At 38.7% G+C, this 18,127-nt stretch overlaps 1 protein-coding gene across 30 annotated transcripts in view; it reads left to right on the forward strand.

Moving 5' to 3' along the window:
* ELAVL2 (ELAV like RNA binding protein 2) overlaps positions 1-18,127 on the forward strand; it is a 93,915-nt gene that overhangs the window by 37,613 nt on the left and 38,175 nt on the right. For 11 of the 30 annotated variants that reach the window (XM_040541201.1, XM_040541199.1, XM_040541198.1 and 8 more), the window contains 2 exons: positions 3,939-4,054; positions 6,437-6,677. In XM_040541201.1, the coding sequence (XP_040397135.1) occupies positions 3,977-4,054; positions 6,437-6,677 (319 nt within the window). In that variant the 5' untranslated portion in view covers positions 3,939-3,976. The remainder of the gene's footprint in view (positions 1-3,938; positions 4,055-6,436; positions 6,678-18,127) is intronic. The other 19 variants (XM_040541206.1, XM_040541207.1, XM_040541204.1 and 16 more) reach the window with 4 other exon arrangements.

The following is an 18,127-nucleotide window of genomic DNA, read 5'->3' on the forward strand; positions in this document are numbered from 1 at the left end:
ATTGTATCACAAGTTCTTCGTAACTTATGCATAAATCAAAAGGTTCTCTACCGGCTGTTTTCTCTTGTGCTGAGTATTCTGTTGGAGTAGTACACTGATCCTGTTTGTGCTACAAGTTTTTTAATAGTATAATGGAAGAAACAACACAGAAGTAAACAGACGTGTGAGTGGGAAGGGTTGCTAATGGAGAAATGTTGGTCTGTGGTGTTTTAAAATAAGTTAAACCGCAGACGAAGTTAGGGTTGTTTAGCCTGCTTGTGCAGACTCACCAAGCACAGTCTGTGCTGTCACTTCTGGACATCAGAGAAACCATCGAGCTCTCCTTGATAACTACCCTTCCTGCAGGGAGACTTGAAAGCGTTGGTGGTGTCTTGTTCTGAAAAGCAAGGTTGTTGCCTGAAGAGCTGCCCTCTGGCCTGCATGTGCCTTTACCCGTGAAGTTTGGGGTGTTCTAGCAGCCTGTGTGATAGTTCCTGGCATATGCTGAATTCAACAGCCTGCATTGTGTCTCCTTATACAGCTTTTGTGAGCATCCATGAATGAATGATGAGTCTTCATGCAGCCTCATAAAGGATATTTGACTATACAAGAAAAAAAAAAGCTTGTCAAATTAATACTCAAGTAATGATTAAAAAACAGTTAAGAGGAAGCATTAATAATTTCAGTTCTTCAAAGCACAAATAATAGTGCACTGAAATATTTTTGGAAGTACATTTTTGCTGAGTTCTGTTTTTAAAGTAAAATTCAACTTCTATGATACATCAGGGCTTATTGACTTTCACTAAGCCCTCAAATAATGATTTTTTTCCTTTTTAAGTTTTTGAGCAATACTCCTTGCAGACTAAACCACTTAGCCTTGCTAAATAGCTGTCATTACTGTTGTGTATTGAAGTAGGTGGAGTAAAACTTTTGTAAAGGAGACCAGAGATTTTTTTAAAAAAGACAATTTTATTACAAGCTGAGACTAAAATTCTGGTTTAGACTTTCAGACCTTCATATTTGGAAGGCATAAAGGACATTGTTCTCATCTACGGGCCCTGCTCATTCTGCCACTTGGCATTATGACAGCAAAATCCTTTTATGTATTATGTATTATGACATCTGCTTATCTGTAATTACCTTTATGTAGTAATATCATTTAGAAGTAGACGGCTTAATCAGTGGAGGCATCTGTGCAATGATTTTGATCTGTCTATAAGTAGAATTAACTTCTGTATATAAAATGCACATGAAATGTTTTTCCCTCTCAGTGATGGGGATGAAAAGATATGAACACAAACAGGTAGGAGAGGGTCACCAGCCAGAAGCCCTAAATGCTTCTCTATCCAGTGCAGCTGGAGTGATAACGGCAGTGTGAATGCTTTGGCTTTGTCACCTCATCAGCAGCTCAGCTGCTCATGCCCAGCAGGAAATGGTAGCCGAGGCTGAGTCCTGGAAGTATTGAAAAGATGCTGCATACCAAAATACCTGTTTTTCAGGGAAAATGGCTAGTAGCCCACTAAATACTGTATTGCTGGTCTTTGTCTTGCTAGCTTTGCTTTATTTTCTAAACCACTCTTGTTGATAAAATTGTAACTGTTCTATGGGAAGCAGGACTAATCACTTTGAAGCATATGGCTTTTTAATTCCTGATGTTTGGTCTTAAAACAAAACAAAACAAAAAAAAAACCCTTTGCCATGCAAACTGTTTTCATGACTTCCTTGAACTGGAGCTAATTAGAAACTGGGATTCTGTTAATACCACGGACAGCTTTTAAGACTGCTTAGATTTTAAAATTGTAACTGTATTTGTAAATTAAAAGCAGATTTATTTAAAGATAGATGGCTCCAATATACTGTATGCACTAACAAAGGGAACCGGTTACTGTTTGAACTCAGCAATGTTGGTTCCTCCTCTTCTGGGGACCGCAGACACATAGCTGAATTCCTTTTTCAATGTCACTGCAAGGTGATCTTGAGTATCTTTTACAAAGTCTTGTTTCCTGAGGTTACAGACTTTCTCAGGTTTGAGTGCAGTGATTGCTGAGCTGTTGCAGTAATCTGAAGTGCATTCTCTCTATGAGCCTAACACTGTCAAACTGTTTAGGTCTTCCCATAATACCAGTGATTTTCCAGTAGGTCAATGTTTTGGCTTTCTTGGGAATTATTCACAGTTCAAATTTGATGTCAGAATGCTACAACTTTAATCTTAAAGTGCAGTGCTAGGTTGGAAATAGTTTTTTTAAAGTCTTGTTTTTTGGCATAATTAGCTATATCACTTAGTTTTCACGTCAAGTGGAAGGTATAAGGTAAGAACTCTTTTTCCATATTAGATGTAAAAAAAAAAAGCATTCTTGGTAATTTCAAAAGTAACAAAAGTGGTGAAAGAATTGGTGGAATGGGACTTGTTTTTGAGATGTGATGGTGGTAGTTAGAGGGATACATTGCTGTGTCCTGTGGAGCACTTCAGTGAAGGTAGGTGTGTTATGGAAACAAAGTGCTTCAAATGAGAGGTGTTCTCTGGGGAAGTGCTGGGATGCTTTTTGGGCTCAGTGTAGTCTCTGGTGAGTGCAGTGTAAGTTCACCCAGGTAAGCTTGTCCTGTAGGAGCTTTCTGTCTGCAGCCCATGGCCTGCAGGGTGAAAATACTCTGCAAGGTCATGCAGGCTTGCTGGGAGGCACAGAGACACAAGCATTCCAATAGTAAGCAGTTTGTCAAACTTGGTTGCCTATGTACAGTGAAGTGCTTCAGGAGTTGTTGGAATTTGTTTTTGGTTTGAGACCATAGAGAATGGCTTGCAGCTCATACCAAAGCCTCAGTGTTTTGCATGAGAAGATAAGATTGAAGGTCTTGATATCAACCTAAATTAGAAATGAAATCCTGATGTCAAGCCATCTAACCAGACAGACTTTGGTAACAAGATGCAATGAAGACAAACTTACACTATTCGAGATGGCAACGGTTGTTTTGAGAAATGTGTTTATAAACCCTGGGTGCAGCAATCTTCCAAAATCTGAGTTTTTTAATCAAGTTAAGTTCACTGTTTAGATTTCTCATCTGCTAACCAGAGGCAAGAAGCCTCCTGGATTTATACCAGTCTCAAACTGTGGCAACAGTCTTCCTGTTCTTGCCAGTGTTGTGGTTATATTTAACATCTGGACTAGGTTGTAATCAGCTGCAAATGGCCCATTAGCTTTTTTGTTATTCTCTTAGCACTGTTCAATTCAAATCCAACTGGGTTTGCAACAATCCTTCATTTTAAAAAAAGCAAACTACAACAATGTGCTTGGACATGAAAATGCCATTATGAAGAACTACCTCACTGCTATGTTTCCCCAGTTCTCCTTGAGAAATCCTTTACTCCGCTGCCACTTGCAGGTCCAGTGGTACTCTTAAATAGGGCTGTTGCAGGGAAACTTTCTGAACGCCTTCTCTGCAAAACTTTAATTTACTGCATTTTTAATCTAGGATTTTAGTAATGGACTTGATCAAAATACAGAGTAGTTTCGTCTGTATTTGTGGGCTGGGAAAAGCATTTAAGATGAGCTGTTTTTCAGTGGTGCAATGGTCATCTTATATGGCTAATGGAAAATTGACTCACTGCATTTCCTCTTTCCTCCTCTTTCCATCTTGAAGACTTTAAAAAATATATATATGCTGCGGTATAGTCCTTTTAGTTATGGTGTGGTTCTTGTGGTAGTTCTCAGGGTAGATGCAGAGGTAATAGATTTTGCTATCTTTTAAATCATCTCTTAAAAATAAGCATCCTAATTCATGTAAGAAAAATAATTTTGGAACTGAATTTGGAAAGATTAGATTGGAATTGCCTCAAATTCAATTAAGCCCCACTGCGTGGACGTGCTGGGAGTATAAAGGCGATTACTGTAAATTTGTACAAACTGATTTGTTGCATTATCTTGCTAATCTAACATACAGTACTTTTTGTGTCCATATTGCAGACGGCAACTCCAAACTAACATGGCAGTCAGACTGTGTGATGTGGCTTCTCTGCTTAGAAGTGGTTCGTGGGCAGCAGAGCCTTGGACTGGGGTCTGTGGGATTTTTATTAAATTATGTAGGCTACTTTTTTTTACATGTTAATAGTGCTGAGGCCATACCAAACTCTAATCTCCCATTTGGAACGCTAACTCTCTTCTGTGTTTCGTTACAGGTTGTAGGTTGTGTCCCTACTCTGTCAGGGCCTAGAGCACACTAGTGTACCTATGACAACTTTTCTATTACATGGTGATCTCCTGTAGAAATTATACTGCAGAGCTTGCCTTTTTTCCAATGTCAATTAGATTTTAGTGTTAATTCAAAATACCCAGTGGATAACTGAAGAGTAGTATTGTACTAAAATTGTTTTGGTATGGTCTGAATACTAAATTGCAGTAACTTTAAAAAACCTGTATACTATGTATTTGATTACTATTTTTTAAAGTATATTTACAAGTCTTATTCTAAGAAATTGTTGTAAAACTGTAAATTTATCTCAAACTATCTTTCAGGGCAGAAAATATTTAGTAACTGCTGAAGATGTGGCATGTGTTTGAACACTTGTATTCAACGTATCAATGGAGTATGCATTATTTGTAAAACATATTAGTATTGCTTTATCCAGAGCAGATGGTTCTATAGCTGGGAAATGCTGTAATTTCAGCACACACAGGCTACTGCAGCTGTTCACTTGAATGTTGGCTTAAGATAGCATTCTTGCCACCTGAACATGAAAATAAATGTGCAATTAAATGAGGATTGTCTGTCCTTGCTAAATCCTTCTAATTTTGGTCAATGCAGACTTAAAATTTGATAATGGGGGGAAAAAAATCAGTTGTACAGAGCTTCAGTGAGAGCACAGCATTTGTGGCTACCAACTCTGCCAGATACACTGGTATTCTGAAGAGTAATTAAGATAAATTGGGATCATCTATTTTCCCATCTTTTCAGCAGACTTGTTTCCTTACAGTGTCAGGAGCAGGTTACCCCCTTGAAGTTTGTCACAAGGGAGGAAAATGTTGCTGATCCAATGGTAGCTCCTCAGGAAAACCAGATCACATTTTTATATAAAACACTCTTAATAGATGCATCTTCCTTTTCTTGCTTTGTGCTGAAGTAACCTCTTGGAAAACACTTCTATATACAAAACATGGAAATGTCTTCCCAGGAATGTCTGAACTCGTTTCAGATGCTGTAACCTCCCTTTCATGTGTTCAGGAAATTCAGATTTGAACTCACTGAGTACAGTTGGCCTAATCACTTGTTTATGTATGCAGTGATTGGATATGCTGTTTTAAACAGGGGAGTAAGGACAGATAACCTCCAGGGGTCTTTTCCAGCCTGATGATTTCTATGATTTTGTAGCAGGGATTTTATAGCAGGCTTTCTTGCTTGAGATCTTTTTCTAAAAATGTTAGTATGAGGTTGGATTTCAATGATTACTGGATTTTTAGTTAAACTTCTTGATGAGTCTTGCTTCTGGAATAAATGATCTGTTAGTGGGTAACATACATAGAATTTTCTGGTGAGGTTTGTTCTATATAGCTGGTCTCCTACAGGATAGGCTACCCAAGCCTTGGATGTTATACTGCCATTAAAAAACTGTTTAACAGCTGTTAGCATTCATTGACTGCCAGCGATGGCAGAGAGCCTTTGAACATGTGGGTAATGTGTGGGCAAGTACTGACTCTTCTCCACAGATGATTGCTGCTACGTTTGCAAATCATACAGTCAGTTACTTCTGGGTGAAACAGGAGTTTCTGGGGTAGTGATTGAGTTAAAGTATCAAATTTAACAGTTTTCAGGGTACAGAGGAAGGAAGAGGTGATTAACAGAAATTGGCAGTTTAATCAAAAAAATACACTTAGAAACTGATTGCTAGCCTGTGGTAGCAGAAGGTTGACCTAGAGGTTATCAAGGAAGAGGTTGTTTTCCATCCCTGCATATTCATTTACATCCCTAAACATCTCTTTAAATTACTAATCTTACTTTCTAGTACTATCAGAGACAGGGTCAAGGTATGATTAACACCCACCTGTCTTGAAAATAACCAAAAAAGGCAAATACTTGAAAATACTTCACATTTCAGTTGTCACTTAAGTTAACAGTACTGATTACCATTGCAACAGTCCAATTGTGCTTGGTAATTTCTCTACTATAAAAGCTGTGATGCCCTGAGTGAAGGGGATGGGGGAGGATAAAAACTGAGTTATGGCTCTTGATTTCACTGGAATAAGCCCTAGAAGACTTTAGTGATGACTTGATCTGCCTGTAAGTTTTAAAATTGTTTCCTTGATTAACAGTTAAAAATCATTCAGTATTGTTTTTGCATGTAGAAGCACTATCTGGCCCTGGCACTACCACTTGTGCATAGTGACAATTCTTTTAGATTCTAATCTGGACTCTCCATAACAGAGGGTGAAATATGAATTTTGATGTTTCTTATTTCCTGTATTTTTAGCAGGTAATCGCTGCCATGGAAGCACAGCTGTCTAATGGACCAACTTGCAATAACACAGCCCATGGTTCAACCACCATAAACAGTTGCTCATCACCAGTTGATTCTGGACACACAGAAGACAGCAAGACCAATTTAATAGTCAACTACCTTCCACAGAACATGACGCAAGAGGAGCTGAAGAGTCTGTTTGGCAGCATTGGTGAGATAGAGTCCTGCAAGCTGGTCAGGGACAAAATAACAGGTACGTGCATTTGGGGATTTTCTGCATCTTCTCGCTTTCCTGGCATCTGAGCTGTCACACGGTGTTTTTGCAATTCTCTTAAACTATGGAATAAACTCAGAAGAAACCAATGCAGATGTTGCTAGTCAGAAGGAACTTCTGTCAATCATTGTCTAGATTCCACACCAAAAAGTTATATACTTATATTTACATTTCATCCAGTTCTGTGTATGAGTGCTATAAATGCTATCAGGACACTTAATTCTTCTGAGCTTTCAAGTCTGTGAGAAGATTTAGATACAGAAAAGCAGTTAACTATACAAGGCTCACTTGAGATTTTATTGAACTCCAGTGGAGCTGTGACTTTGTTAGCCTGGCTGATACAAAACTTAGTTTTTTATAGGATGCAGGGAGTTAATCTGGTACCTTGTGAAGAAGGGTGGTTTAATTTTTTTTAGCTTTGTGGGTAAAGCAGCTTTTGCATTGCAGCACTTCTGCATTTCTTTAGGATGCACACTTGAATTGATTTGTGCTGTCAGAGTGGAAGTATGAGCCTGCAGAGTGATGTTTTCTGTTAGTACTTTATTTTAGCAACAGCTGGTGCATACAGCACATGTATTTAGACCAGTTGTTTAACTTTGAAAGAACTACCAGATGGATGCCTGTACTCTAAAAGCCAAATGAAAGGATGATTGGCAAGGTTCAGTTTGTCTCATTTCCATTTGTCAACTCTGAGCTCTGTCAGACTAAGAAACATTGTACAGTTTATGTTGACATTTCATTATTTTTATTGAGAGATACTGACTTGGAACTCTATTGCCTGACTTTTTTTTAGTCGCCAAATACCTAGTTTTTGAGAGCGTATCTTAAGTTGTCGGCTGCAGCTGTTTAATATACTGGTTAGCTTGTGTTTAAAACTACTCCTCTTGGAGGCTACATACTCTCCATGGCTTAAGGGATGGAAGCCAATACTTTACTACTGAAAAGACTACTGAAATGTAGTGGCAGTACACGGTCATTTTGCTCACAATAAATAAACTTTCTTGTGACTGTGTTCCTAGGGCTGCAATAGTGGGATGTGGGAAGAGACAAGCTTTAGCTGATACAGGTTGTATGGGGCTTCAGCTCCTCCTACACATACTGATGCTGATACCTTGGATGTGTTGGAGAGAAGTTCCCCAGATGCATACATGAGTAGCGGGGGCTGAGGCCTAAAAACCTTCAGGCAGTTCTGGCACCAACATCAAACTTCTTTGGCATGCAGTACATGCTTTTTTCTCTTGTCCTGATAACATATTTTCTGTGCCAGCATGGCAGAAAAGTTCTAACAGCTTTTCCTACGTTGGTGCAGGTGCTACTGTGTGGAAGGGTGTTTAAGCAGGAATCCAGCAACAAAAAAACGAGGGGAGCTTTTACAGTGTTTTTCAACTGCATCTGCCAAGGGTGAGCAGATTCGTCAACGTTAGGGTTTTCTCTTAAATTTGTCTAGCCTGACAAGCAGGCAGCAGTGAGACTGACTTTAGCCACAGGCATCACCTTGGAATATATTTATATAATACTTTAATTGCCAGTGTTCATACCAAAGGCCTGCTAACATGCAGTAAGTGGAAAATATTGATATGACACTTGTGTTACTTCTGAATAATGCTTTTTGCTTTTTGAGAATGCTTTTTTGTAATCATTCTCTGCACTCTGTAGGCAGTGCTTGTGACAGTGAGTTTTACTTGCGTATGGTGTGAGGATGACTGGTTACACCTGACGGGATGTTCTTGGCATTGGTTACTCATAGTTGTAGGTCTTGGCTACTGTTCTCACCCATAGACACTTTAGCTGACAAACCACACTTCTGTGACACTTCTGTGTTAAAACATGGATTCTCACACCTTGCTTTCTTGGGTCTGCTGCGGTTCAGCTCTGTACAGCATCAGTTAGTTCTATGGCTTGCTTTAGTTTCTACTTCATAAGATACCTAAAGAGAAGGAGAAATAAATGGGCTCAGGCCTAGAGACATGATGTTGTATTTCTATTTCTGAGACTGTAAGAATAGAATTTTGTCTTTTCAAGTGACTACACTACATACAGTTTATATTTGTTAATTTGAAAGCAAATCTCCCCCAAACTAGGTAATCCTTTCTGAAGAGGGTGATTTTTAAAAGACTGTCAGAATGGATCCATCTGTCTTGGTGAATTCACTAGGTTGTAGTTCATGACTCTTCATTTCAGATAACATTTGTTGACAATTTCCCCTTTCCGTAGGGACCATGCAGTGGCACAAAATGGGTCAATCTAAGGCTGCTCAAAGCCCAACACTGCTTCGTTCTTACTGAGTAGTCTGCTTTTTGTGCCTTTGAGTGAAGGTTGTTTTACCTCCCTTTGGATCTTAGTGACCAGCACTGCTCCAGATGTCTTGCTCTGAGACATAGGTAGCAAAAGGATTAAATATGAGATACCATACTCCAGCATAGTATTCAGTAGCTTTGGCTACTGAAACCACTGCTTTTAGACTTCCTGGGTTGACTTTGCTACCAAACCTTACAAAAATCTGTTCCCGTAACTGTAAGAAACACCAAAAGCACTTCAGGATGCCAAAGAAACTAGGCTGGGCTGATACCATACATTGCAGTCTTCAGCTGAAGGCTGGTTGATGCAGAAAACAAGCCTATCTTTTCTGTAGGTAATTACCTCAGTGCTTTAAAATAAAACCCCTTTACTTAGCTGTTTCCTGACCTTTTGTTCCAGGAGTTAAAAGATACAACTGTTCTCATCTATTTGTAGGATGGCTATTCAAGCTGTTTACCTGTCTTGTAGATCTGAGTTCACTTATTTAGCATTCCTTCCTAAAGTTGTTTAGGGATTATATGCTTGTCCCAATTAAGAGACTGCTGCAAGCACATAGAAGTGAGCATCAAGGTCTTACTGATGGATGTGCAAATTACCCATATCCTTACATGATGGTTCTGATGTTGTATATGCTGGAAGTTCACATTGCTGCTACTTCGTGTTAGAAAGACTCTTTACCTGGGAATAGAATGGAGGAAAACTTAATTGCAGACCTTGTTTGAAGGTCTGATGCTTCCTGTATAGCATGAAGTGGTGCCTAAGAAGATCCTGAATTTAAATTACACTTCTCAGTTGGTGACATCTCCAGGTTCGGAACTGTTTGGAGAAAGAGATGGTGTTTGCATTTATCATAGCAGCTCCTCAGCTTTGAAGCATTTATTTGGGAACTAGCAAAAACATTGCCCCAGTCTTGTTCCGTAAGGTTTTAGTATAAATGAGAAATGAGGTATCTGATGTTATAACTGCACTGGGAGCCGTATGTCTGATTTAAGCAGCCTGGAGCAAGATTACCTTGTATTAGTGGATACTGGGTTGAGAGCACTCTAGTTTCATGCCTGTTCTCATTCATCTTCAGGTTTTATATGGAGTGTTTGGAGAACAAATTTTTCTTTTTTCTACAGTTTAGGTCAGAGATTAAGAGGAAACTTGAGATGAATTTCAGAATTACCTTGTTAATTCCTGTGCCAAAACAAAGTTCATCATAAATGATGGATTCTGAATACTCTTTAATTGATGAAGAGTTTGTGAGAGTGTAGAATTTAAAATAAATTTTCACACAGACCAAACTGCAAGTGAGAGTTGATATGGGGCTAAACTTTGGTCTGTCTCTGACTAAACTTTGGTCTGTCTCTGGTCCACATCAGTATCAGATGCATCCTCTGGCCACTTGGGGAAGTGAAACTTCACACATGATGTGCTGGAACTAAAAGCTGTTTGCCAAGACTGTAAGACAGCTCCATTACAGGAATGCTAAGAAATCTTGCACTGTCTACGTGGATGAATGATACTAAATGAGGAGATGAAACGTTTCACAGCAATGAAACACTTTCTGATGAAGAAAACAAGGAATGCTAATCAATCTGTACATATTGGCAGGCAGTGTCAGAGTCCCAGACATACCCCAATATTATGATCTGCTAGTATCTCTTTAACACAGCAAGGAGCTATAAAGTTTGTGGCCATTATTGCTTTTCATCTAAGGGTTTGGCTCTGAGGTGAAAGCTGAAGTGGAAGAAATACCTGCTAGTCATAACCTGTTCACAGGCACAACTTGCTGTTCGGGCATCTTTCATAGCAGTACTGAAATGTACTTATGTAATAGGAAAACAGTGTTCTGAGCAAGAATTAAAATACCTGACAGCTGTTCTGCATTGTACCGAAGGCAGAAATATTAAACCCTCCTATTAATGAAGATTTTAAAAGGAGCTGAAAACTAGTCCCTTCATGTAGAGAATTCCATCAATAAGATCACCGTCTGAGAAGCAAGGCATGAATGTCACTTAACTTGCTAACCAAAGAATTTATCTGGAATGAGTTACTGTGCCCAAATATAGTGGGGTCTTTGGCACCTAGATGCTTTTGGCTAATGCAGATTTATGTAAATACATACTGCTGAACCAACACATGAAATCTTTGTAGTTGTACGGTGAATGGGAGACCGTGTTCTCAACAAAGCTACATAACTGAATTCTTATCACCTGTTTTTGGATGGCTAAGTGCTTGTGCATTTTTAAAATCAGAAGATAACTTTTTACATAATCTAGTGTTAAGCATGTTTGTTTATTAAAAAAGCTAAAATGCTATAAGGGAAGAAGGTGAAATGCAGTGAAGTGAAGTCTAATGATCAAACTGCCCTTCTTCAAGCATTAGAAGTACAATCAGTTCCCTCAGGACAGGTTGGTTCAGTAGCAGTTGAGCGGAAATGCAAGGGAGAGTAGTAACTGTCACTTAAAAATCATCACTTTAAGTTAAAAAAAAATGCAGTTTGCTATACTATACGCACTTCTCTGAACTTCAGTATATGTTAAAAATGACAACGTGTGGTATGTATCCCCATGAAAAAGACTGCAATTCATTTTCATGCCCACTTGTCTTTACTAGAGTATAAATTCGGTAGTTGGAATATTCTTTTCATGTGATAGAAGACTTTGTGATTTCAGGCTTTTTCTTCTAGTAATTTCCTGAAGAGTAGTTACCTACATTATAACTTTGGAATTGAGTCTCACATTGTGAGAGCAGCTGATAACAAATCTCATAAATTTGAGAGAATTTCATAGTTTACAGGAGCTTTGAAGCCAAGAAGTGTTCCCCTATTGTAATAATCATGCACTTATAAAATTTAGATGTTTTTATCTAAAAATGACTTTGACAAGTCAGTTTTTCATGTCTTTTTTGACTGAACACATTTGAACTAGTAATAATGCATATATGTAGACCTTACGTTTGCGGTTCAATATGCCAGCCTGTATTGCCTAGAAAGTGAGGCAGGATGCATTTAGAGGTAGAGCCTAGAATAGTATTTCACAGGTGTTAACTCATATTCCTGAAATTAATCTGTTTAATTTGTAAACTTTTCCATTTAGTAGAAGGAGCCAGGTTCTCCCCACCTTAAGTTATTTTCCTGCATCACCTTCTGCTGACAAGCTTCCTGCCTTCTAACCCTGATGACAAAGCTTATTTCAGGTCATTCTAGGTGATCACTACTACATGGTTCTGTTTTTCAGATTTGATCCAGCTGCTGCCTACTGTGAATCCTATGTGTTGGTTGAAAACCTGGTACTCCTGCCAACCCTCTTCCAAAAATCTGTGTTCTCATTTGTCTCATTGCTAGTAAATGTCTGTAGTGTTGTGGTGAGGTTTCTTTATGTTCAACACTAACTCTGAGTAAAATTCTTTGGGTTTTCTGTGATCCTTAAAACTTTTACACTATCTAGAAATAGTACAGTGTAATGGACAGATACAAAGAAGGGGGTCACGCTTATTTCATTTTCCATAAGACTGAAGTTGTCAGAACAAGCATATCTATCTTGTTTTGTTTAATTCTGCATATTTTATCTTGTCCTCTGCAGATGTTCCTTTGCCAGATGCTTGGAAGTGTTGTTTCATTACAGTTTTGTTGCAGATAGTACAGACACAAAAGGCAGCACAGGATGCAGCAGGTGCCTTGAACTGAAAGTTAAATGTTTCTAGAAAATTGTTGATGCAACTGTAGTCAGTATGTTTGAAATTAATGTTTGTATGGAAATAGTTTGTAATGCTAAAGTCTTGTGCCTTCTCTGTCTTTTTTTTTGAAGAGCCATGGTAATAAATGCAAAGGATTCCGGGTTGGTCACAACTGAAAATGGAAAAATGTGTATAGAATTGCGCATAATATCATCAGAGTTGAGCTTTCATGTTAACAGCAGTAATATTTTAGTAATACTGGTCATTATTCAGTGTGTATTGTGTACACATAGTCACTGCAATGCTTGGAGGAGCTCCAAAGTTGTCAGTTACTTGTTCAGGGTGCTCCCTGGTTTTACAGCTTCTGAGAGGAGACACCTGGTGACAACACTAAATGGTAATCTGCCCAAACAATTGTTAGAGGGAGAGGAAGGATTTTTATTTGCATGATAGGCACTCTATCAGCAGAACATGGATGAAACACTGATCCCTTGGTGACACCTTGTATGTTTGCTGTGACTGTTACTGCAGTCTTTTGGTAATCAAGGCTGAGATCCTTTGATGAAGCAGTAGAAAGTGCCTTGTCTAATTGGCTGCTTGACTTTAATTGTTAGAACATGTGAAACTTGCTAGCCTGTAGTTTTATGAAATCTGTGCAAAAACTCTAGCCCACATTGGTGTCTGGCAGAGAACAGAGCTCTTGGAAGACACATCTCTTCTCCGTGTTGCTGTAAAACTAGAGTTTCCCCATGTGTGAACTTCAAGTTTCAGAGTGATCTCTTGGTTCAGTTGAACCTAGGCTGGCAGTTTCGAGTCTCATCACTATTGCTTTGAACAGTGTTAGCTTACACTCCAGGCCAAAGTCTTTTTCTTGCCTTAATGCTAGACTAATTTTAGGGCACCTAAACTAACCTTATGGGAGAATGAAGACAGCATAATTAACACCTTCAATCTGGAACTCTGTAGACATTCTGCCTTCTTGAAGTACTCTGTGGTGATGGGGTGAGAAACAAACCAAGTTCTTTTCCTCTCTGTCTTAGTTTCTCTTCTTGCTTCCCTCTATGACATAATGGTGGGGTAGCTTAGTCTGGAAAGTGGCTGCATGCTTGACTTATCGTTATCACCGTGCTTCATGGTGTCCTGAGATAAGGAGAGGATTCTGTCAGCCTGACAATTCTGGATTTGGCAGGGATATGGACAAAAGGTATTTCCTGGCAAACTGTCTTGCCAGCAGGATGCTTTGAGCAGACCTTAACTAATGTGAAAATGGAGAAAAAGCAATTGGGATTGAACCAATTTGGATGATTTCTTTCTGGAGCAACTTGCTTAGGACCTTGAAGTTAGATTTTTAACAGAGCTGGGGAGCTGGATAGAAAAAAGTTTGTTCTTGTTACCAGCTTTTTAATTTTTAAGACAGTCCATATCTTGAACGCCACAGCTATTAGAACATGGTCTGTGTTGTGGCCTGGGGACCCAGTGTATTATAGTACAAGAGCAGTAGTCGTTTTAAACTGCTGTTGCATGATTTTCCTACAGGCACAGAAAGCATTGGCCTACGTAGCTGGTGGTTGGAGTGCTGTCCTATTGTCTGGACTGCAGGAATCATCCTGAAGGAATTGCGTTTTCAAACAGGCAGTCTGTGGCTTTAGAACAGTATTAATGGAGACTTGTATTAAGCCTGTTAATATTGTATGTTATAGTGCCTTTTCCGATTCTGTATACTTGTTTAATGTTACTGGAAAGGACTTAATGGCAATTACTGAGCTTTTACATATTAAACTACATGATTTATTGCATGTCACGTGTCTCCTGGAAGTGACTCATGTGAGCATGTGGAAATGAAGTAACTTGCTTGATGTTACATTACTTAAAATAGCATTTGATTCTTTGACTTCACTCTTCACTCCTTTGCATGCATGACACTGTTTTTGACTGTTCAGAAGTTTTTTTTAGGATTTGTATTTTCAAATAGTGTAATAAAAAGTTTGACTTAACCTGCATAGCTTGTTGCAGGGATTCAGTTAAGTTGCCTAGTTAGTTCTTACTACTGACATTGTCAAAACAAGCTATTCTTTTAAAAGTTTAGATGGTTTATTCATCCATGTTAAATTCTAGCAATGGATTGATCTCAACATATAGCATAAGAAAGGACTTGATGTTTTAAAACTGGAACTCTTCTTTTAAGGCTAAATATGATTAGGGACCTTCCTGGTTCTAGTGAATCAGAGCATCACCTTCATTAAATCATTCTGTTGTTCAGCAAGTGATGTCTCTTTTATTGAGATTAATTCAGTATGTACTCTTTTCTTAAAAAAATAGCAAAACAGAACTTGTTTTTGTCAGATTACAGTGATTTTCAAGACGCCCATGAAAATGTTGGGTCCTGCAAATTGTTAGTGCTCCTTTAGTGACATGGGATGTTCTTGTGTGTTTCCGGCAGAAGTAATGCTCTTTGCTTCCACCATAGGAGTACCCAGGGTGTCCGTTTCATCACCATGATTGTTCACTCTTTGTTTAGGTGCTTGTAGGTATGTACTTCTGTTACACCCTAGTGATTCTAGGCCAACTGTTTGAATAAATGTTAGTTCTAGGGGAAACCAGTGTTTATTAAGAGGCCTTAAATAATGAGAAATTTCTGTAGGCCAGCACTGCTTCTCAGGGTAACTGCTGTGAGATTAGTGACAAGTATTTATAGTAACAGAGGTGCGTTTCTGTGAAGTCTAGCTCAATTTGGCAGCATTAGGCAGCATTACTGACCTGCACACCCTGAAGCCCATTCACTCCAAGGATGTCGTGTGGCTTATGGAGCTGCATATCCTTAAAGTAATTCTCTGCTGCCACCACAAGCAGTGCAGTAAGTGAAAAGTCTTTCAGTATCTGTTTTTCCAGATTCATGGTGGCTCCATTACATATTGAAGCAGCTAGTATATTGTGCTACGACAAAAAATGTGGTAACAAAGTGAAGCCACTTTTGAAAAAGTAGCTGATTTACCAAATTACATGGTACAGTTTCACCTTAGCATAGTAAGGAGCTTCTACTAGTAACATGACAAGCTAATTTTAAGAAAACATGCTTCATAGGTAACTCACTGTTATTTCAAGCAGTTCCTAATTGTCACTGGTTATTTCAACACAGGAATGGCTGTAACAGGCAAGACAGTTGCTTGTTCAGCCTCCTGTACTGTCCATAAGATAACACTCTGCTTCCATACAAGCTAAAGTAATGTACATCCCCACATACAGTCCTTACTTCGAACTGTTTCAGGATGAGATTTCCTGTTTGGATATAGTGTATTCCCTTGGTAAGTTTCACGTAGATCTTGTCATCCACAGTATCTCCTACTCTTGACTTTTCTCTGCATGCTGTGGGAGGAACCAGAGGTGCACCCTCATGTTTGAATTTGGTATCTACAAACAACAAAGTCTCTAGGAAAAGTTAATTGCTTGTGTTGGAGTAGCAGCTGATAGTGTTCTTCCTATATGGGAAAAAAACATGCAAAATGTAAGGCAAGAGAATGACACTAAGTTAACAGAATGGTAGAGTTGAACCTGGCTGTGATGAAATTTCCACTTTCAGAATAAGTTAAAGCCCTGGTTATAGCTGTTTAATTACAGAGATAGATGTCTTACTTGACAGTTTATTCTGCCATACATAATGTTGATTTATATTCGATTATTTTCATTCAGCCTGACTGGGTTTGGGAGAAAGAGGCAGCATAGTATCAAATACAGTAATGTAGGAGTGATCATGATCTACAGGCGTTTTCTTTATAGTTGCCTAGTGTACTAGCTCAGTGATATGACTTATGAGTGTTCAGTAAATAGAGTCCATCTACTGGATCAAAAGCACAAACTGGTGTTAAATTGGGAATTGTTTTGTGGATCATGCATTTTGCTCACATGTTGCTGAAGCTGCTTTTAAAATGCAGTTCAAGCCATAATGCAAACTTAAAAAGGAGTGTGATACTTGAGTGGTAATTATGTTAAAGGTAAATGGTGAGAAAGCAATACTGATGGTATGCTGTACTTCTTTAGCTCTTCTCATTAGAGAGACTGCTGTGTAGGTACAGTTTTAGTTGCAGTTACACAGTTGAGTGAATAGCATGTCCAGGTGTGTGTTCCTGTTCAGTGTCAAAATAACACTGCTAATTGCAGTGGCTTAAACCAGACTCAGTTGATGGTGCTAATTTCTGAAGATGTAATACCTTTTGAAAAAGAGCTGGTAGCAGCTGGACGTAATGCCCTTGTTGTGGAACAGAAGTGCTCTGTGGGCTTGGCACTAGGTAGGATTACGCTACTGTGTTGTGAAGCGTTCTGATGTCTTCCACTGTGAATTCCAGCAATTAAGTCAGACTACTTCATACTCCTTTACCTGGAACTCCTCATCAGACTTCTTGTGCTCATGAAGTTGGACTTGAGGCTGTAAGTACTGCTCACTGTTCTTTCCAGTGCCGCCCTGGGTTTGCCCTCAGGACACTGTAGGCTGTGACTAATTGCAGTTTTTACGTTAGTCTTCACACAGCACCATCTTCCATGCAATGCCACTTGTGCTTTGATGTGTCAGTCATTTAACACAGCACCTCTGCTCTGTTGAACTCCTGGAAAATGTTAAAAAAAAATAAAAATACAGGTCCAAGGGGTGAATTGAAATGAGAACTTCTGTGTACAGACTTGCAGTGTTGTCATGTATGTTTCTTAACAGCATTCTTACACCAGTGTGTGTAACTTCAGGCTTTCTTTGGCTTTCCATCACTTTTAATGTCAAGTTTCTGTCAACTTGACTTGGTACTGTTTACAAAGATAGGATATTGGCTTGTTCTTTAGTGCTTTAGGAGATCTTTGCTGATTAACTTCATGCACAGACAAAGAAACCTCTGGCTTTAAACTAAGTTATTCTTAGTTTACTGAAAGGAGTGTTTGATATAAAATGAACGCTTGCATGACTGTTGACAGTAAAATAAATTCACTAGAAAAGACCATCCATTTGCAGTCAGGGACTGGCTGGCATCTTGAAGAGTAAAACATTAGAGGTAACACACATAGCTGAAGTCCAATTGTAAAGTACCCAGTCAGGATTCTTACGTTTTTTCTGTAGACAGTTTCAGCTCCTAGAACATGCTTAGCTTCAGCAGTACCTTCTTCCCTGTCAAGTATTGAAGAAAAGAGTATGTAATGTTTTTGGATGATAGGTTTTAGCATTTTGTGATACTGTTTCTTAATGGTTGTATTCCTTTAATACGTTATTTCACAATAGATTTTTTTTGCAGGATTTTTTTGCCCAAGGTGCCTGAAAAGTCGTCATACTGAAATCATTGATGCTAGTTTAAGTGCTGTCTGCCTTTTTTTTACTGTTCCCTGTGGAAGGTAGATGCATGAATTTGCTATCACTTGAAGTTTCTAACTTTCCGGAGTATGATTATGTTTGATAATTTTTTTGTATTAGAACGTGAAACAAGTTCTTTTAGCTC

The sequence above is a fragment of the Cygnus olor genome, chromosome Z (genome assembly GCF_009769625.2).
Source record: "Cygnus olor isolate bCygOlo1 chromosome Z, bCygOlo1.pri.v2, whole genome shotgun sequence".
Taxonomy (NCBI): domain Eukaryota; kingdom Metazoa; phylum Chordata; class Aves; order Anseriformes; family Anatidae; genus Cygnus; species Cygnus olor.